The sequence below is a fragment of the Meles meles genome, chromosome 2 (genome assembly GCF_922984935.1).
Source record: "Meles meles chromosome 2, mMelMel3.1 paternal haplotype, whole genome shotgun sequence".
Classification (NCBI taxonomy): domain Eukaryota; kingdom Metazoa; phylum Chordata; class Mammalia; order Carnivora; family Mustelidae; genus Meles; species Meles meles.
In genome coordinates this window covers 163,544,926-163,566,387 of record NC_060067.1, presented here as the reverse complement: position 1 = coordinate 163,566,387, position 21,462 = coordinate 163,544,926, and the positions used below count along the sequence as shown (strand labels likewise).

The window sequence follows — 21,462 nt, the reverse complement described above, 5'->3', positions numbered from 1 at the left end:
AAATGTGATTTATCATTAGTCAGGGGACGTATGTTTATTTTAGTTTGTCTTAACAATGACTCTGAACAATCAGGAAGCTGTGGTCAAGAGTACTAGTCAATAAACCAGGAAAATCCAAATGTTGTCTTGAACCAAGCTATCTTTAAAGTGAAACGTCTAGGAAGGTTAAAACAACTGCAGAATGCCCATCCCAGCTTCCTTCCTGCTGTCTACTTCTTTTCTCCTTCTTAGATACTTCCATTTGAAGCCCTGTCTTTCTCTTCCCCCCCTGCCCAAAAGTTCCAAGGTTGTGTATAATAATTAAAATCATTAATCATTGGATCAATGGATCAAAACCAATGAATCATTAATCCATTCAGATTCTTCCTCATTTCTAGCTTTAGACTAAGGGAATGTGTAGGCTCTTTCTACAGATCATTTTCTTTATGGAATGACTCATTTTACTCAGTAATGAGGGTGATGTCAGATGTCCTTTGTCTCTAAGAGACAAATAATAGCTCTAGGTGTCACTCAGTAGGCGACCCCCTCAGCATGAACTACTTGCCCAGCAAAGAGCCATATCATTCTGCCAGGGTCACATCCTTCCCAACAAGGAGGAGACAGTGCAGTAAAGATGGCAGATTGACTGGATCTCAACTTCCTTGCATCTTACTTCCTGGAAAAATTATACATCTTGGACCAAAGGAGGCCCAAATGCTACCTACAAAGCTGAGGTCCCCAGAGGCAGGCATGGGGTATTTCTCACAGGAATCAAGGTAAGAGCACTTGATCAGCTTTGGAACTAAAACAACGGCAGGGTTTGGATACATTGCAGAAAATAATCAGAACACAGCTGGGTCTCAGAGACAGAGGGTCTATAACAGATTCAAAATCTAGTTTTTACCTACTTGAAAGCAGTGCTCAAGCAGGAATCATTTCAAAAGTCAGCTGCCAGGAACACCAAGATCGTGTTGCAACCAATAGTGTTTTCTTCTTCCAGGCCTACCCTCCTTTGGAGTTGGACATGAGCATGTCCAGCAGAGTCACCCAAGAAGCACATGAGGCCTGGCTGTATTTGTGCCCTTCAAAATGACACAAGGTCAGAAAATAAACTGGAGAAGAGTCATACAAAGACAGCTGGTCACATCTGTCTCTACAGCAATGCCAATAATTAAAACACCTAAAATGTGTCTATTTCCCTACAGTTTAGAAAGTAGCTTCAGAGAGAGCACCCTGTTTAAGGCCTCACAATATGTAGGACAGATATTGTGATCTCTCTTCTCAGTCTGTGGAAACGGAAGCTCAGGGAAGTGATTTAGCTATACATATAAGGGAGAATCACCAGTGGGCCCTAGCACATGCATTCCTAGAACATGTCTTTTTTTTTTTAATATTTTATTTATTTGACAGAGAGAAATCACAACTAGGCAGAGAGGCAGGCAGAGAGAGAGGAGGAAGCAGGCTCCCCGCGGTGCAGAGATCCCGATGCGGGGCTCGATCCCAGGACCCTGGGATCATGACCTGAGCCGAAGGCAGAGGCTTTAACCCACTGAGCCACCCAGGTGCCCCCCTAGAACATGTCTTAAAAGAAAGGATATTTAACTTTCATATCCCAGTGTAGTGACTTTTTCATTGCGGAATATTGGCATGGTAGAATATTCCTCCATATGCCTGCCATCTTAGATAACTGCTATATTTCAGCACATTTCCAACTTTTTTCTATGTACAAATTTGATATGGATGGATGTGATTATTCTGAAAATATCATTAAGTAACCCACATTTACAATAACAAATTCAGTAATATTTTTTCAATATATTATAAATGTTTTTTCATTTTATTTTAAATTCATCACCATGACTAGGTATTACGTGGCTGCAGTATTTGTCATATCCCACCAACCTTCTACAAACAACTTCCCTGTCTGTGGTCACTGTAATCTATTTATTCCAGAGCATTCAACAATTTCAAAGCCACAATACTACAATGCAAACTGTATTGGTTATGAAAATAAACAGATTTGGTTGATAAAAAATAATAATATTATTATTATAATTACTACTACTGATACTACTACTACTATACTCAGCCTTTTCTTAAAGCTCAATTTATACCAATTTATAATCCACAGATGTTTATTGAGCTTCCAGGTCATGGGGGGGGTCATATGAGCAACAGAAATGAGAAATTGATATTTGATTCATCTGACTTGAATATGATGCAGGGTAAGAAATCTGTGGTAAGGTTGCTTTTGGCTAAAAAATGGCATTAAGCAGGGGGCCTGAGTGGCTCAGTGGGTTAAGCCTCTGCCTTCGGCTCAGGTCATAATTTCAGGGTCCTGGGATCAAGCCCCACATCTGGCTCTCTGCTCAGCAGGGAGCCTGCTTCCCCCTCTCTCTCTCTGCCTACTTGTGATCTCTCTCTGTGTCAAATAAATAAATAAATCTTTTGGGGAAAAAATGGCATTAAGCAAAATAAATATCAGTAGCCAGGGTCACGATGGAGGCAAAATAGGTGTGAGAAAAAAAATTCAAAAAGACAGTAATTCAAGAGAACAAGGAAGTAAGATCAGGAGAGGCAGGAATCTTACCAGAGCTGAAGAAAGCTTGAAGAGAAAGAACTGACAATATAGTTTGGTGGGGAAAGCATGACCTAACTAATAGTTTAAAAATACACTTATGAGGCACCTGGATGGCTCAGTCAGTTAAGGGTCTCCCTTCAGCTCAGGTCATGATCTTGGAGTCATAGGATGGAGCCCCATATGGGGTTCCCTTCTCATCGGGGAGTCTGCTTCTGCCTTTAATGCTATGCCGACTTGTGCTCTCTCTCTATGTCAAATAAGTAAATAAATAAAATATTTAATAAAATAAAAAATAAGTAAAAAGTGCACTTATCTCTTGGGTGGCCTTGGGCAGGTCCCTTCAGAGATTCTCAGAATCCCAAGGATGGAAACAACATTATCATCACAGTTATGTTTATGTTTGTTATGCATTTAGAGGTGTCAAGAAACAGGCTAAAAGCTTTACATGAATGACTTTGTTTAATTCAGGGTCATAAGCACCCTATGAGAACTAAATTTATCATAATAGATAAGGAGTTGAAGATAATGGACTAGAGAAACCATCCAATGTCACAGAACCAGTAAGTCTCGGAGAAAAGACTGAGACCAGTTCTCTCGGATACGTGCTCTCTACACCAAAACACTGTTCTTGAAAGGACATTGAGTTTAGTCCTACCCCTGTGATCTTTAAGTCCACTTTATAACAGCCTGCCAATATTGGAAAGCGCCCAGTGATGAAGCCTACTGTCTACCAAGCAGTCCATTCTATCCTGAAGAGCTCCGAACACACTGACTCATTCAGTCATTCAACAAATATTTGTAAGCACAAATATTTTATGGGACCAGCATAGCTCCAGGCCCAAGGAATATAGCAGTGGATAAATTAAGTCCTTGTCTTGTGAACCTTTTATTCCTCTAGGAGGGAGAAGGGAAAAAACAAAAAGCAAATATAAAGGATTCAGAGTGAGATAAATGCTTTGGAGAAAAGGGAAGTAGGGTAAGGAGGTTAGGAAGCATTGAATGGGGAGAAAGGGGTTGCTATTGTATAGAAGATAGTTAAGGAAGGTCTCTCTAATCCATAGGACATATTAAAGAGATAAGATGCAACTATCTATGGGAAAGGTACAGATACAAATGAGAGAATCCATTCCAGGCCAAAAGAACATCAAATGCAAAGGTTCTAAGCGAAACCTTATTTGGCATGGAGAAGGCCCGGGTGATGGGAACAGAATAGTCAAGAAGGAAGTAGGCATCAAAGAGATGCCTACTTCCTTCTTGACTCTTCAGCGTGCACTATCCAGTGCAGGACAAAGTGCAAAGCTTTAGTGGGTTTTGAGCAAAGGAATGACATGGATGCCTTTTTGAAACAATCCCTCTGGGTACCACGTTGAGTAAAGACAGGAGACAGGAAGAGCTGATGACAAAGGGCCAGTCAGGAAACTACTACAAGTTTGGTATCAAACTTGGAATCAAAGAGGTAGCATTAGTGATGGGGAGAAGTAGCAGTTATATTTTATATATAAATATATATATAATTATATATTATATATATTATATATATATATATATATATATGGGTTACACTTTGAAAGTAAAGTCCGTAAGATTTGTCAATGGAGGATTAGAGAGAGTAGAAGAAAAGAGAAATTGAAGGTGACTCCAGAGTGTTTGGCCTGGGAAACAGGGAGCACGGAGTTTCCCTAATAATATGGAAACAAAAGGAGACTTTAGAAGAGGGCAGGTTTAAGGAGAAAGGGAAATGGGACGTAGGCTTTTCCATGGGAAGTAGACTGCCCATGAGACATTAAAGTGGAGATGTTATCTCAAAGGAAACCAAGTGCCATAAAGTCTGTGCTCTTATTTTACCTGTAAAATGTGTACAGTGTGTGTCCTCCTAGCCCTCAATGTTATGAGAAAGGGTAGAAGTGCTGTCAAAATAAAACACACTACCAAACCTAAATCTGATGGTGGAGATCATTTTTATAGTCATTGAAATTAAAATCTCAGCAGCAAAGAATGAAAGGAATGCACAGATGGGAAATTTATCCCCATATGGATAGTAGGATGGGGACAAAGGAGAAAACAAGCCTGATGACATAGATGTAAAATGAATGTGTCAGCTTTAACCCTGTACTCTGGCCTTGGCCATGGTGGTATGCATGGGCAGCTTGCAATCACCAGGCAATTACTGAAGCCTTTCAGAGCAATATTCTTATTTTGCTATTTCAGAGTCAAGTCATTCCTGGCCAAAAAGGTCTGCTTTTATTCCCCAGGAATTATGATTCGCAATTTGCTTGCTTTACAACAAAATGGCTGGCTTTATTTTCTGGTCCTTTAGACTCATGCTTCAACTTCATGTCCCACGTGCGTGCCTCGGGAGAAAGAACTCTTAAAACAGACAGAGCCCCAGACCCCATGCTGCTGGGGTGACAGCTGCATCCTTCCAAGACGACAGCAGTATGTGGCTATTACCACAATGCTCTTCCAGGGGACAGAACGCAAAGCAAATAATCAGTGTGTCAAGTCTGAGTCACTCAACTAGCTCACTGAATTGAAAACTGAGCACTTAAATTCAGTTTGCTTATTTCACAAGAAAGTGTTTAAGAAGAAAATTTCAAGTGGTTTCTCGAACTATGTTTTTTTCACACAAAAAACTCACTGTCGATCTGAAGAGCCAAAGAAGACAGAGGAGTGTCAAACACTTTGAGCTTGTCTGAATTATACACTTACTTCCTAGGCAAGAGGCGACCCACGATAGAACTATTTCTTGTGTTAGACAGCAAATGATCAGTAACGAAGTCAAAAATCCCAGAGGGGGAGAAAAGGGTAGAGGGAGAGAAAATTCCACGTTAAACAACATGGATCTCTCCACTGTTCAACCAGTGTTGCTGTAACCGAACAAAACTACAACATAATCTACTAACGAACAAGAATAACAATAACATTATTTTTTTAAGATTTGATTTATTTATTTGGAAGAGAGAGACACAACAAGAGAGGGAACACAAGCAGGATGAGTGGGAGGAGAAGCAGGCTTCCCACCAAGCAGGGAGCCTAATGTGGGGCTCCATCCCAGGACCCTGGGATCATGACCTGAGTGAAAGGCAGACGTTTAACGACTGAGCCACCCAAGTGCCCCAAAAATGACATTATTTTTGATGAGACAGCACCGTGTGGTGCAGGGAAATACACTGGAATCTTAGACTCCAGTCCCAGCTCTGTTATAACCAATTGCATCACGTCAGTCAATTTATTCTTCTGAATCTGTTTCCTTGTATGTAAAACAGGAAATATCTTAGGTAGCTTCTCACTTTGGAGTTCTATCATTTGATGAAATCTTGCACGCTGTGGAGCTCTTTCTTTGAAGGGCTAATGGTATGGAAGAAGAGAGGTTCGAAATACTAGCAAGATTTGTACCCCAAGCATTGAACTTCAAACACACATATCTGATGGCAGCCTCACATATAACACGGACAAAACCTACCCTTGATGTTGCTCCTGCTCCAAAACCTGCTGCATCTTCCCCCATTTCTTTCAGGAAAAACTTCAGTCTCCCACTTCTTCAGATTAAAAATTTGGAGTCATCCTTGACTCCACTCATTCTCCCACATCCCATCTTCCAGCAAATTCCACTGGCTCTTCTTCCAAAATCTATGCAGAATTCTACCCCAAGCCCAGGGGTATTCTATTGTACCCCCAACACAAGGATCCATGAACAAATCGTCATCATTACTCACCAACTGTCAGGAACCCCCACACTTGCCTCCTTCACTCATCTTCAACACAGCCAGAGTGACTCTTAACGCACAAGTCACACCATGTCATTGCTCTGACTGGAAACCCTCCAAAGCCTTCCCATGGCTCACCATCTCCCACACTGTAAAATCAAAAGTCCTGGCTCCATCGCAAGGCCCCACCTCGCTCACCCACTACCTCTCCTGACCTCACCTCACACCACTTCTCGCCTTGACCTTTTTATTCTTATTCCAACACACTGAGCGGGCTTCCACCTCAGGGCCTCCCATTATCTGCTTTCTCTCTCACTTGTTTCAAGTCTCCAACCAATGTCACCTTAACAGAGAAACTTTCCCTAATCAACCAACATAAAAGTACACCTTCTTATCAGACTCTATCCCATTTACCTTACTTCATTTTTCATTATTACCCATATCACTGGAGATAACATGTATGTTTTTTAAAACTCATCTGCCTCTATGAAAATGGGACATTTTTATTGTAAATGCTGAGTCCCCCAAGGCTGAAGGACAGTATCTGGCCTATAAAAGGTACTTGTAAATTATCTGTTGAATGAATGAATGATATAAACTTCCTGGAACCCTTACCAGCAGATGTGGCCTACAATGAGCCCCAGAACCTGGCATCCACCCCCAGGACAAAGACTGCCCCAGCATAGGGGCTCAGAGGCCTTGAACCCTCTTCTGTACCTTGCCTTCTCCCTTCTCTTGGGCCTCCCATACACCAGTGCTGACTCTGCCTGGTCCCACGCCAGGCTACAGCTGTCCCTGGGGCATATGAGGTCCACAGAAATTTCCAGTGCACGTTTTCTAACCACCATCTACCCCGGGGCGGGGGGGGGGGGGGGGGGGGGGAGGACAAGAGAATATTATAGTAGTAATTTTCACTTGGGTTCTCCTATTTAAGTTTTCCCACAAGGGCCTGAGCACCCTTAAAGGGTCTGGGGGATGAAGGCCTCAGAACATCACAAAGGGAGGTAGGGAATGGCCTTACTTCTGCAGGCCTCCAAATGGAAGTGAGTGCTGGTTCTTCCACCAAAACTGCCCAGGATAATGAGTGAATGTTTAGAAGAAAACACATGAAATTAATGTCTAGCCATTGGCCAGTGCTTAGCTTATAACACGCAAAGGGAGAAAGCTGAGCCTCTACCTGCCTCCCTTGTGATATGCAGAAAGGCCTACTACCTTCTCTGCCTCCCCTTTCTGCACCGCCCCCCACAAGAGTGGGAGTGAGCTGCAGATCTAAACTGGTTCTTTTCTTCACTAGGGCTTCTCAAGCTTCATGTGCACCTGAACCCCCTGAGTGCGGGTTAAAATGCAGGGTCTAATTCAATAGGCTTGGGGTGGGGCCAAGGCTCTGCCTAACAAGCACCTAAGTGATGCAAACGCAGCTGGTGCACCCCCACCACGAAATCGGAAGGTGGTCGCATCAAGCCCGCTCGCGACTGAGCTGCTTTCTCCGGGTCTGGCCCCCTCCCTCCAACTCCTACCCCCACCGCAGCACTGCCGAAGCCTCGGAGTCCGGTTTCTTTACATTAAAATCCGACTCCTGAGCGGCTTAAGCTTCAGGCCAGGCCTCGAGGGAAGAGGCATAGCCTCCTAAGACTGCGGTTGCCCCCGCCCTTCGCCTGTGCCAGCCTGGGCTCCCGGAGCCGCCTCCGCCCTGGCTGAGACGCCTCTGGGCTTGCTGAGAAGGGCGGGTGAGAGAAGTTTCCCGAGAGGCTGCATTTCTGGCGAGACGCCGCGTCCCGCCCGCCCGGCGACCGCAGTGGGGGCAGTGCGGTTGCGGACCTTTCAGGGGTGTCGTCCAGGCGCGGCGACCTGGAGAAAGATCCAGCAAAAAGAGGATTCCGAGCGCCTCCCCCACCCCCTTCCCTTCTCCGCCCCACTCCCAAACGACTGGGCTTCCAGCCGAAAATGTGTATCACCCAATCTGCTCTGAAACATTTCAGTCTTGGAACTCCACCGTGTGCGGGGTGGGGTGGGGGCGGGGTCCCAGTCGCTAGAGAATTTGTCGCGGCCGCATTCTGCACTTTCGCGGGGATCGCTGTCCCTGGGGGGCTGCGGGCTGCACCCGTCCCACGGCGCCACGCCGGCTTCCTGGGCTCTGCCCATCCACTGCGCGGACAGAAGCGGCAGGTTAAGCAACCCACGCCCCCCAACACACACACCCACCCCCGGGCCGGACCCGGAGCTCTGGGTCTCTTCTGCTAAGATGGAAAGAAAGAAAAGAGCTGTGACCAGCGGCCACCAGAGTCGGGTGGCGCTGAGGCGACCCAGAGGGCGGCTTACAGTGAGTGAGGGTTAAAAAAAAGAAAAAAAAAAAGACATTTGGCCTTTTTAGAGAACATTTTGATTTTTCAAAGACTTTCATCTCAGCTCATTAGATTCGAACAGGTCACGGAGGTGTATTGTTCATTACTTTTAGAAGTATGCGAACGCTACATGTATTTGGTGTAATTCTAAAACACCATCAAATGCGCTCAGTTCGGTCTAGAAACACAGCAGCTCCCGGCGGAGGGTCCTGGATCCCGCCTCGCGGTCTTCCTTCAGCCACACCGCGGGGCCAGGGTGTCGGGAGAGAGTCTTGCCGGTCCCGGGCAGAAGAGAAGGAAAGATCCTGAATCTACAATTAGACCTTCAGCTCCTCAGCAAGGACGCCCTGCCGTGGGGCGAAAGGACGGTTCTACTACTCATCCTGCTTAAACGAACCCTGAGTTTGAGCAAAGTGTTGTTCTGCAGGCGGGCAGGGGGGAGGTGCGGAGGGGAGGTGCAGGGCTGCAGAGGCTCCTGGCTTCTGCGACTTGAACCGAGAGAAGCCTGCCTCACCCCGTCTCAGAATAACAAACTGAGGGGTGAGTGCCCAAATAACATCCCCCACCCCAGAAATACGAGGAGTGGATTGCTTTGCGTGACAAGGGGTGGGGGGTGGGCTTTGTTGAAGAGCTCTGTGTCACCCCGGGAAGAGTGTGGCAGTGCTGTAGAAGCCGCAGTCAGCCTCCACGCCTCGTTTCTGGAGACTTCGGCCGAGTTCTGGATGACTACAGCTCTCTCCCGAGGCACCCTGGCCATTTTCTAATTTCCACTCTTCCATGAGACCGGGAGGCATTGGGGGCAGACGCGAAGTTACAGGGGGGAATAGAAAGCAAGCCGTCTCTGGCACCTTTATCTTTCTCAAGTGCTGCGACGAAGTCACTAAAGTCACTTAGGCCCTTTGGCGGCTGCACACACATTCCCGCACTCAGTGCAGCATTCCCAGGACTCTGCGGCTTCAGAACCCGGCCAGTCCCCGGAACCAAAGCGAATCTGTGTCTGGGGAAGGTGACGCATTTTATTCTCGCTTCAAAATCGCCCTCTGATTTCACATGTCTGACACCAATTCTTCTGTCTTAAGATTGTGTGGACGATTTGTGGCTTACACTTAAGATTCTCTTTCACACATAGGCTCCGGGGAGTGTGCCTAGGGGGGGAGAGAAGAAGGAGAAAGCCAGAGGTTCTCTCCAGGGGGGTGTGCGCATGGATGCCTGTGTGTTTTAACCTCTGCAGTAAAAAGGTGGGATTTTCCAGGGACTAAATAATTAGAAATACATTAACAGCTCAGAATGAGTAGATCATTTCTCCCTCTCAAACAAGAGATGATTAGGTGAAACTCAGAGTTTTAATACAGCGTTTCTGTCTTTAGTAATAGGGGAGATACAAAGTAACAAAGGAATGTTAGTTTTGCTGCAAAGAAGCATCCTGCTACGGTTTTGTTTTCTTTTCTTTTGTTTCTTTGTTTACTTTTTAGTGGTCCTATCAGGAAATGGCCTGTAGTCTCTATGAAATTATATAGATGTGGTAGCTATAGATTGAAAGAGCGGCATTTAGCTAAGAGCTAAGGGATCAATGGCCATCCATGCACAAATGAAAATGTCTTTAATAGCTACAAGAAACCTGAGTCTCATCAACAGCCTCTGAGGCTTTTTTCTAAAGCCACTTCATATTTAAGACTAACTGTGATCAACATAACTTTTGTGTATTAGAAGTGTTTCATTTAAAATTCTACGTGTCCTATATCAGAATCTCAGGTATTAAAATAAAAAGAATCTGAGGTCAACTGGGATAGGTTTGACCACCTCACAAAGCAAGAAACACTTTTATTTTCCTGTCACAAAATACCATAGGTCACGTGTTAGTTGCCACTATATTTTTCCTAATTAACTAAAATAATACATATTTCATTTCAAATGAATTCATACAGGAAAGCTAAGGCTTTGAAGTATAACAATCAAGCTTTATAGAAAAATAATATGGGGTACATATGAGGAGCTATTCAGATGTGCATAATACCCTTTTAACACATAATCCCCCTAGGGGAATTATTAAAGAAGTACTTCCATAGATGGGCAACTGTGAAAAAATCCATTGATAAAGGTATTCATTGCCAAGCTGCCTATATTTTTCATGAACATATTTTTAAACTTAAATTGGCACAACTGATCAATTAAGAACTCTGATGAGAAAAAGAAGAATATTTGAAGTTGGACAGATGATTATTCATGAAAGAAATCATCACATGCCCACTATCTTGTGGTGACCTCCAGTGACCTTCACCTCTTGATGTTTATGTCCTTTTGTAGTTCTTTCTCCCACTGAATCAGAAAGGCTGGTTTCTGTGACCAAAAGAATATAGTGGAAATGATGGTGTGTGACTTTGAAGGCTAAGTCATAAAGACAGTGCAACTTCTACCTTGGTTTCCTGGAATCCTTGCTTTGGGGGAGGCCAGCTGCCATATTATAAGGATCCACAAGTAGCTCCCATGGAGAGCCCCATGTGGTGCAGAAATTGCAAGCCAGGTCGGTGAACCACCTTGAAGCAGATTCTGCAGGCCTAGTTAAACCTGCAGATAACAGTAAACTCAGCCAACATCTGGCTGCAACTGCACTGGAGATCCAGAGTCAGAGCACCCCAATGGAGCAAACTCCCAAACTCCCGATCTGCAAAGACTAAGAAATAATGGGAGGTTGGCACTGTTTTAAGCCACTACGTTTTGGAGCGATTTGCTACACAGAAATCCATAGCTGATACTTACTGCATATTAATTTGATGAGTATTATATACTTACCAAAAATAAGGTACCACTTACTACTTTCCCTCACCATGCATTCACTCTGTCATTAAAATATTACCTCAAGAATTTCCTAAGTCATTCTGCATCATGCTATGTCTACTACTGCGCCTTCTGCTGGGTCATCATACCACCTTCTCTCATCTGGACTAAAATGGCCGTCTAGTTAGTCACTGTGCTTTGATTCTTGCTTTCCTAAAATCCATTCTCTCTGCAGGAGTCAAACTGGTCCTCATGAAGTAGCAATCAGATCATGCCACCTTCCCCTGCTTAACCCCTTCAGAATGTTCTTACTGCACAAGGAATAAAACTGAGACTCCTTGGTCTATAAGCCCCTATATAATCTTTGCTCTGTCTTTTACTTTCCATCCTGTCTTTTACTCTCTTGTCTCATCATAGTGCTCAGCAATGAGCTGAAGGCATTTTTCTCAGTTCAAGCCAAGATTTTACACTTGCTGTTCCCCTACCTGAACACTATTTCCCCAGATCATTGCCTGCCTGGCCCAAATACAGTGTCACCTACTTATTAACCAATTTAACTTGTTTATTGTCCATTTATGCACACACATATCCCACTATAGTCCCTGAAAGCAGGGATATTGTCCATCGTACTCCTTGTACATGGAACACAGCCTATCGCATGATTAATATGAGTGAAATGAATGGACATGCCATGTCTAAATATGCATAATTAGAAGCAAGGACTAAAGAAGAATATATCAATGAAAATAATGGTGTTTGAATGGAGAAAATATGACTTTTTCCATTTAAGTTTGTTTGAATACTGTTGTTACATTTTTTAAACCCTCCCTACAAATAATTATCTACATTGAAGTAGGATTAAAAGGCTACCAATAGTTATGGTCTTGGGCTGCTGAAATTTTCTTTTTCTCATGATGCTTTACCTTTTGACTTTCTAGCTCTCATATAAGACCTTCACTGGGAATTTTCTAGAAGACTGTAACTGAAAAGGGGCCCCATGCATAGTCTGTGTAATTCACTGTGCTCCAATCTGCTGGACATTTTCCAAAGAGGAAAATACTCCGAATTATCCACAGGAACCCTCTTTCAAACATGAACCGAGGCTGAACCAATTCTGGTATCTCACATTGTTTCCAAGAAAGAAAGAAGAAATTCTTCATCCTGGCCATATTTATGGAAAGTTCTTATAAACATTAAATCTTTGCCATTCTAGAAGTATTTATTCAGATGCCCACTAAATGCAAAGCACTTTGTTGGATGTTGTTGAAGGAAATCAAGACATTTATTTATTTAGTCAACTTTTATCCACTCCCCAAAATGATTTAGAATAGCTTACATCAAGAAAACATGAAAGAAGAAAGAGGAGGGAGGATGAAGAAGAGGAAGAACAGAAAGAGAAAAAGCAATAGAGCCAGTGAAATATGAACAAAACTGGAAAGCTATAACTGAATAGAAGAATAACACCCTGAGAACCAACATCCCCGAAAGCTGATGATTGTTAAAGATAAACTTTAAACTGATCTCTGTTTATAAAACCCAATTCCTGCCTTCCAACAGCTTACAGTTAAGCAGAGGAATTAAGATATGGACATAAATAATCAAAGAAATTAAAGAAAAGCTTGAGCATCCTAAGGAACTACAATGGGACATCGCCCCTTGACTGGTACAAGAATTGCATCGTGAGAATTCCAATAATTGTGTGCAAATTCCCAGGCCACTGTCACAACACACACCTGTGAAGATCTGCTCTGATTCCACAAAGATGCATCTCAACCTGACTGCCAAGGAAAGGCAGCATGATGTACTGGTTAAGAGCATGGACTTTAGAGCTGAGGCTGAATCCCAGCCCTTCCACAAACTAGCTGTGTGACCTTGGTCAACTTGTAGTTTTTCATCTGTATAATGGGCATGATAATCGTAGGACTGAGAATATTGACATAAGAAAGGAATTGATGAGTTAATACATATAATGCCTTTAGATCAGTGCCTGGGACACAATGACTATTCTGGCAGCTTAAAAGCTCCATGTGGGGAGAAAGAAGTAATCAGATTGATTACTTACCGGCTTAATGCAAGGAATGAATCTTTACACTAAGTTGGGCAATTCCCTTTAAGTGATGGATTTTAGTGTGGACATCATAATTCTATGTATATTTCCCACTTAGCCTACACTTTCACATGTTTTTCAGGAATTTTGAATCACGAATCTAGAAAGGATCTGACACATCAACCATTGAACCTATATGCAGCTAAAACATTTGAGGCTGGAGTTGGGGATATACGGCCACGGCTCCAAAAGAAGAACACAAGAATCCAGAATAAATTCTTGGGTCGCAAGGTGTTGGAACTTGGAGTGGGACTGATTAAAGGAATACTCTTGGTCTTCTAGGCATTCTAACCTATCAAGAAGTTCTCAGTTCACTATTTCTTTGTGTTCTACTATGGTAGAAACAATGCTAGATGCATGGGATGAAATGGTGAGCAGGAAGTCTGATTACCATGCTTCTGAAGATCAAACTCTAGCAGGGAATGCAGACATTTATCAAACGATCCTGGACACAGATGCTGATTACAAGTGTGTAAAATTTAGCCCAGGTAGGAAAGGCTTCCCAAGGGAATGACAACTGAACTTCAGCTGGGCAAGAATGAGGGAAGGAAAGAAGAGCGCTTCAGATGGAAAAATCAGCAAAACTCTTGTAACAGGTGAAAAAACAGAGGGCCAGGGTGACTGAAGCTTGGGAAGTATGGGACAAGGGGATACAGAGAAGATGAGATCAGAGAAGGAGGTTGGAGTCAGGTCAATGCAATCCTTCAAGATCAGTTTAAAGATTTTGATTTTTATCTTAAAAGAAATGGGAAACTGGGGTGCCTGGGTAGTTCAGTCGATTGAACGCCTGCCTTCAGCTCAGGTCATGATACCGGGGTCCTGGGACAAAGTCCCATATCCATCAGCCTCCTTGCATAGTGGGGAGCCTGCCTATCTCTCCCTCTGCCTGCTGCTCTCCGTGCTTCTGCTTGTGCTCGCTCTCTCTCATAAATAAATAATCTTTTTAAAAAATAGGGAACTATTGGAGGGTTTTAGTCAAGGGGATGACATAATCAAAATGTCTTTTTTAAAGGATGGCTTACTATAGTGTGCTGATCAAAGACAGACACTAGTAGACAGACACTGGAAGGTTCCTAGGGTGGTGTCAGGGTAAATGGAGAAGTGGGGGATGATAGATTCAAGATATATAGACAATAAAATCAGTAAAACTTGGGTTAGATTAAACCAGAGGGACTGATGGGAGCACCTGGGTGGCTCAGTGGGTTAAAAGCCTTTGCCTTCGGCTCAGGTCATGATCCCAGGGCCCTGGGATTGAGCCCCACATTGGTTCTCTGCTCAGCAGAGAACCTGCTTTCCTCTCTCTCTCTGCCTGCTGGTCTGCCTATTTAAAGTCTATTTAAAAATACAGTGTGAGGGGCACTTGGGTGGCTCAGTGGGTTAAAGCCTCTGCCTTCGGCTCAGGTCATGATCTCAGGGTCCTGGGATCGAGCCCCGCATCGGTCTCTCTGCTCAGCAGGGAACCTGCTTCTCTCCCTCTCACTCTCTGCCTACTTGTGATCTCTGTCTGTCAAATAAATAAATAAAATCTTGGAAAAAAAAAAAAACAGAGGGACTGAGGAGAAGAAATGGGAAGCATGATGTCATGTCAAGCATGGTTTGCAGAATTGGCTGACTAGGGAGTGCTGTCATCAACTGGGAGAGGGGATACTGAAACAGAACTGGAGTTTTGGGGGAGGCAGAAGGGACAGAGGTACTGAGCTAGGTCCCAAATTTAAGGAAATGTTTTTAAAGACTTCAAATCCGTTTAGTTTAGGGTTTTTTTTAGTATTTTATTATGGCACACAGGATAGAATATGGTACAGTGTTGTTACTTCAAGTAGTTCTGAAACCAACCATTTCCATTTGGCTAAAGTTACTTTTTCTTTTTTTACATGTAATTCATATCTATCTTAGACTTCTCAGGTGTAGCATCCCATATTTAATGAACATAAATAAGAAAAGCTTGGTTTCTGAGGAGACTCATCTTTACAGAAGCCAATATACTGAGAATCTTCATAGTTCAAACTCATAGCATCATGATAAATAAATGACTTTACCTATTTGTGTGGTGACATATATTTAGCTAGAAATAGGTAGTACGAAGAATCAGATAAATTTAAATGGACACCACTTTGCTCTCAGGTTAAATTCACTGACTTTTTTGAAAGTTGTCTAAAGAACAAAGGTTGAACAAAATCAGCTGACAAAGCAATTGTGTAAGAACAAAGGCAGAACAGCGGATAATCAGTAATTTCACCTACATTCCACACCAAGTGCAAGTGCAAGAGCTTTCATGACTTCACAGTGAACAGAGAGGATGAATGGGGAGTGTAGCTGATGCAATGTCCAACCAGTTAGAGCTATCACTGAAATCCAAATATTTCCCAATAAAGACATGCAGAACAATGCAACATACAGGTATATAATCTCCTCCCTTTACTGACTGATAACAATTTCATTATCTGTTATCTGTAGTTTTTTAAAAAGTTTAAAGTGGGTAGCATTAAATGTCATTTACTTGAGGCAACAGAATCAAGCTACTAACACACCAACATGAGCTCAGGATTGTAGGCAACATGTTTGCAACGGCAAATCATCTTTGATATTCTTACTCCCTCCATCCGAAATTACACATGGAAGAAAGATACTCCTTCTAATTATATCAATTGCTTGGGTTTCCGCTTCTGCCCATGGTATTTGGACTATATTAAAATAATGTGGTTATAGTAACGGATGGGTGGGATTCATATTCTGGCCACATTGCATTATTAGGTCACCTATTTACCACGAAAGGTGTATTTTTCATATTACCCGCTGCCTCCAAGAAAGCCATTCCAACATTATATAGTATTTTGATTGGGACAGAGTATATTGCTAATAAAAGAAGAATCCCAGAGTCTCCCATTTACTCAAGTTTATTATCAGCAAAATTTTTGAGGGGAGAGATTTCATGAATGGTCATGCCCTAAAGGTATCCCTCAGAATTACCAATTAGAGGGAAAAATATCCATTGTAATTGTTAAAACTGGGGACTTAAAAAAAAAATTGGAGGTCGATAGTCCAGTTGGCTTCTATTGGTACTTTAAGATATTTTAATTAAGTCAACAACCACAGCAAGAAATGTCATTCAGTGTAACTTTATTTACTATTTATTGCACATGATTCGAGGTCTTTAATTTCTAACCACCAAAGGTTCAAAGGACTATTTGTACCATGAAGTTTAACATTAACATTAGGGAATTCATTTATTCATTTTTTTATTGTAAACATCTGAATTATTCACATTGCCATAGATCCTGAACTCATAAGCATGGACCATGCACAGGCTGGCAGCAAGCCAGGAAGCCACTCTGCAAGCAGACAGATGCTCTGCATAAGGAGGAAAGTCATAGCACAACATTGAATGTCCAACCTAAATCATCTCTGAATTATACATATATTGACTTCTTAATTCATATAGTATCTGCAACTCAACTGGTTGGTTGGTGATGGGGTTGACCTGATTTCGGGAGAATTCTTCCTGGAAGGATTAAAGACAGAGGGGCTCAATCTTTCTTTTTAGTCGCTTGCTCCTCCCCAGCACCTTCGTCTTTTTTCTCCTCCACCTCGGCTTCTTTGGTTTCTTCTCCTTCTTCTCCTTCACCTCCTTCCTCTTCCTCCTTTGCCTCTTCGGATTCTTCCTTGGCAGCTTTGACATAAAAAGAAAACGTACAAGCTCCAAATCCAGGGTTAGTCATTCCAAACATTTCTGCTAAGGTCTATGCGGAACTCCCATTGTCAGAAAGCTCCCCGCAACCTTCTCAGCTCCATCCCCAACACTCATTCAACTGATGATGCTGGCCACTGAACTCAATGCCTTATTCTCAGAAGAAAGCCAAAAAGCAAACAATTATTTTTTTTTAAAAAAAGACTATTTTTGTTCTTAAGGCCACCAACTGCTAGGTCAAATGGATTTTTTTTTAAGTTTAATAAGAATAAAAAGACAGCAAGAGGAGAATATTTTGAAATGTTATCTTCAAAAAGCTACCAAGCTAAGCAGAGGGGACAGCCAATTTGAGAAACGGGGGTACTAATGAAAGCTTTGTGGAACAACTAAAGGTATCGATTAAGATTCTTTAAAGTCAGGGGCGCCTGGGTGGCTCAGTGGGTTAATGCCTCTGCCTTCAGCTCAGGTCATGATCCTGGGGTCCTGGGATCGATCGAGCCCCGCATCGGACTCTCTGCTTGGTGGGGAGCCTGCTTCCTCCTCTCTCTGCCTGCTGCTCTGTCTACTTGTGATCTCTCTCTGTCAAATAAATAAATAAAATCTTAAAAAAAAAAAAAAAGATTCTCAAGTCATCTATGAATAAAAGTTCCTTGGCATAAGCAAGGCTTCACTTCTCTTAGCCATCTCCTAGCAAACACCCATGCCCTGACAGCACTTGACCTTGTAGGAATTTCCTTTTTACCATACCTTCTTCCTCTTCAGCTCCTTCCTCTTCGGCAGCCTCTTCCTTCTCCTTCTCCTCCTCCTCAGCTTCTCCTTCAGAGGGGGGTTCGTCCTTGGCTTCCTCGGCCTTTGCAGCCTCAATGGTCTCCTCCACCTCGATCTGCTCCTCTTGGACATGGCTGGTGTAGTAAGATGGGAAGGAGCGGGCAGACATCAAGTAGGAGCTGGTCTGTAACCCACCATAGGCAGATCGGCCGAAGACCTGAGAGCTCTGGGAGTAGCCGCTGGTTATGCTGCCAACGCTGGTGAAACTGAGTCGGGTCTCCTCACCTTCCAAGAGTTTCCTGGGAAGGCAGAGGAGGATAGGGTTAATGAGGAACACAGGAAGTGTGTTGAACAATTTGTCTGCTTTGAGCCCACCTCTCATCCTCCTTCCCTAATGCCACCCCTAAAGGAAAAGGAACAGGGCTGGGAATTATCAAAACCTCATGACTGGGGATATTGTGCCTGGCACCAGGAAAACAAAAACAAAAAGACAGAAAAACAAACTTAAAATAGCCTTATTTGATTTAAAATATAATGAGAAACTAAGAATATGACTCTTCACGACAGTCACATCTTCTGCATTTGTCTAAATACCTTCTCAACATTTTAAGAAATGTTTGCCTTCTTAGAAAAAGCCAAAAAGCAAACAATTATTTCAAAGGACTATTCTTGAAGGTTTCTGACTCAATATAAATAAAAGCTGATTTTCTTCCTAAGCCTGAATGGCTCCTACCACCCACTCTGTCCTTACCTGTAAGCTGCAATCTCAATGTCCAAAGCCATCTTCACGTTGAGGAGGTCTTGGTATTCTTTAAGGTATCGTGCCATTTCACTCTTCGTGGTTCTCAATTCATTTTCTAATTTGTTGATTGTGTCCTGTTGGAGGACAGGGGAAAAAAAATCCAGCCATAACTGTAGTACAGCTGCAAAGGCCTAACCAACTTAACACCAAAGAGCACCCCTTCGATAAAATCTCCCCTAAAGCAACAGCCTTCTCTCTTTTTTAACCTCTCCTTCTTTGTATTACGGAAAAAAAAAAAAAAAAAATCCAGCTTTAAACAAAAAAAAGCTAATAAAAATGGAGAGAAGAAATTTTTTTCTTTTAATTTCTAGTCTAATGATCATAAAAACCTGCAAAAGTTTTTAATTGATTACAAAATACTCTGTTGCATAGTCATTAGTTAACTTTATCCAAGTCACGTGCAAGAAATTACTCCATCTACAAGAGTAGGAAGTAGCTAGATTAAAAAAATACTAATAATTGTATCTAAAATATTGTATGTACCTATATTATTTTTTAGATTTAAAAATAGCAATAATTGTATCAAAATATTTTCTATGTAATTGTATTATTTTTTTTCTCCTCCCCAGAAAATGGAGAGCTTTAGAAAGAAATGTCATCTTGTCATCATCATCACCTACTACAATTTTGACAGCATTCCTGTCTACCTAAGGGCAAGGAGTGGTTGATAAAACTAGTCTTGAGTATGCTGGGTCACGGGTATCCTTCAGAACCTCTCTGCTGTATTAATTAAGCAGATGGTCCAATCTGAACTGCAAAAGGACTTGTTAATAAAGGACATTAGGGAGACAGGCCAGGGGCAACGCCCAGTTCCCACCCCTTCACCCACCCCACCCCACCACTGCAGGGCGGGGCAGCTTTAATGCGGAGCTAGATCCTGCTGCACCAAGCACGTCCCCTCAGACTGCAGTGGGGGCCCAACCCCCGCCCTCCAAGTGCCCCACCCCTCCCACCCGGTCTCGGAGGAGCCAAGTTCCACTGCCTAATAGCTGCATGCGGATGCTCCAACTCTGGCCTCCACTTTCTGGGCGCGCCCTCAGCTCTCCACCCTCCCCCACTCCACCCCCACAACTTGCTCCTGCAGCTCCCTCCCCGCCCCCCACTGTTTTGCTGGGTGCTTTACCTGCATAGCACTGATATCGGCGTTCTGCTTGTCCTCCAGCTCCTGCAGCTGCTTCTCCAGCGCTTCGTTCATGCCCCGGCATGCTTCGATCTCCAGAGTCTTGGCCTTGAGCAGGCGGCGGCTCTCGGACACCTCGTCCTTGGCGGCGCGCACCGCGTCGGTGTTCTTGGCGGCGCTCTCGGTCAGCACGGTGAAGCGGCTCTTGAACCACTCTTCGGCGTTCTGCATGTTCTTGGCAGCCAGCTTCTCGTACTGAGCACGGATGTCCTTGAGCGCGGCGGAGAGGTCGGGCTTGGAGGACACGTCCATCTCCACGGAGATCTGAGCGTACTGGATCTGCGCCTGCAGCTCGGCGATCTCCTCTTCGTGCACTTTCTTCAGAAAGGCGATTTCGTCCATCAGGCTGTCGATGCGTTTTTCGAGCTCGGCGCGGGCGAGAGCGGCCTCGTCGGCTCCTTTGCGCGCCTCCATCAGGCGGCCCTCGGCGTCCTCGCGGCTCAGCACCTCCTCTTCATAGCGCGCCTGCAGGTTGCGCAAAGTCTCCTCCAGCCCTTCGCGCTCGCCCTGGAGCGCCTGCTTCTCGTTGGTGGCGTCTTCCGCCGCTAGGCGCAGGTCGCGGATCTCCTGCTCGTACAGCGCCCGGAAGCGGGAGGGCTCGGAGTGCTTCTGGCGCAGCACCAGCAGCTCGGCTTCCAGCACCTTGTTCTGCTGCTCCAGCTCGTGCACGCGCTCGATGAAGCTGGCGAAGCGGTCGTTGAGGTCCTGCAGCTGCGCCTTCTCCTGGGTGCGGATCGACTTAAGGTCGTTGCTGATGGCGGCTACCTGGCTCAGGTCGAGGTTCTCGAGACTGGGCATCAAGGAGCTGGAGCTGGAGGAGTAGCTTCGGCGCACGGACAGCGAGGAGGAGACCGGCGCGGAGTAGCTGGAGTAAGCGGAGCGCCCGGTGCTGTAGCCGCTGCGCACGCTGGAGATGTGCACCCGGGGCGTCTCCACGTAGCGCCGCTTGTAGGAGGTCGAGTAGTACGGCTCGTAGCTGAAGGAACTCATGGTGGCGGTCCGAGCCCCTCTGGCTCGCAGCGGAGATGGGGGCCTACAGAGAGAGAAGAACGAGGGAGAGAGGGAGAGGGGAAGGTGGATGGCTGTGTGCGGCTCGGCGCGGTCCTGCCACCCCTATTTATACGCGGGGAGCATTCTGACGCAGCCTGCGATCGATCACGGCGCGCCGGGCCAGTGGGGGCAGCGCGCTGCTGCAGCCAAGGGGAGGATTCTGCGCAAAAGGGAAGGCGGGGGCGAGGGACGAGCAGCTCCGGTGCTGCTGCGCTCGTCCTTTCCACTTGTCTCCGAGGCCCGGATTTTTCCCTGCGACCCCTTACCCCTCAGTCATTTCCTTCCCCAGCCCTCCCCCCACATCATAGCTACTCCCTTGACCCCGTACCACGCGGACGCCGTGTCCCCAATAACTGGCACCTTCGATTTCTGTATCCCTGGTACCTCGGAGACGCTCTCCCCCCAAACTCGCCCCTTCCTCACGCAGGGCCTCTGCCAGCATCCCCGTTGGGGTTTAAGGTGCCAAGGCAGTGCCTCTAGGGCTTT

General features: G+C 44.6%; 1 protein-coding gene across 1 annotated transcript; it reads right to left on the bottom strand.

Moving 5' to 3' along the window:
* Window positions 1-16,591: 16,591 nt before the first annotated feature.
* NEFL (neurofilament light chain) lies at window positions 16,592-21,083 on the bottom strand. Its single transcript, XM_045998254.1, has 4 exons — window positions 19,870-21,083; window positions 18,696-18,820; window positions 17,924-18,243; window positions 16,592-17,158 (listed from the first exon to the last, which is right to left on the bottom strand). The coding sequence occupies exons 1-4, from the start codon at window positions 20,914-20,916 to the stop codon at window positions 17,016-17,018; spliced, it is 1,635 nt and encodes a 544-aa protein (XP_045854210.1). The 5' UTR covers window positions 20,917-21,083; the 3' UTR covers window positions 16,592-17,015.
* Window positions 21,084-21,462: the final 379 nt, after the last annotated feature.

What these genes read in the sequence shown, in the direction of transcription:
- NEFL (XM_045998254.1), bottom strand. Translation starts at nt 20,916, where the DNA reads ATGAGTTCCTTCAGCTACGAGCCGTACTACTCGACCTCCTACAAGCGG. An exon ending in CCGATATCAGTGCTATGCAG is followed by an intron (nt 18,821 to 19,869) that starts GTAAAGCACCCA and finishes GTCCTCCAACAG; the next exon opens with GACACAATCAACAAATTAGA. An exon ending in ATTGAGATTGCAGCTTACAG is followed by an intron (nt 18,244 to 18,695) that starts GTAAGGACAGAG and finishes CTGCCTTCCCAG; the next exon opens with GAAACTCTTGGAAGGTGAGG.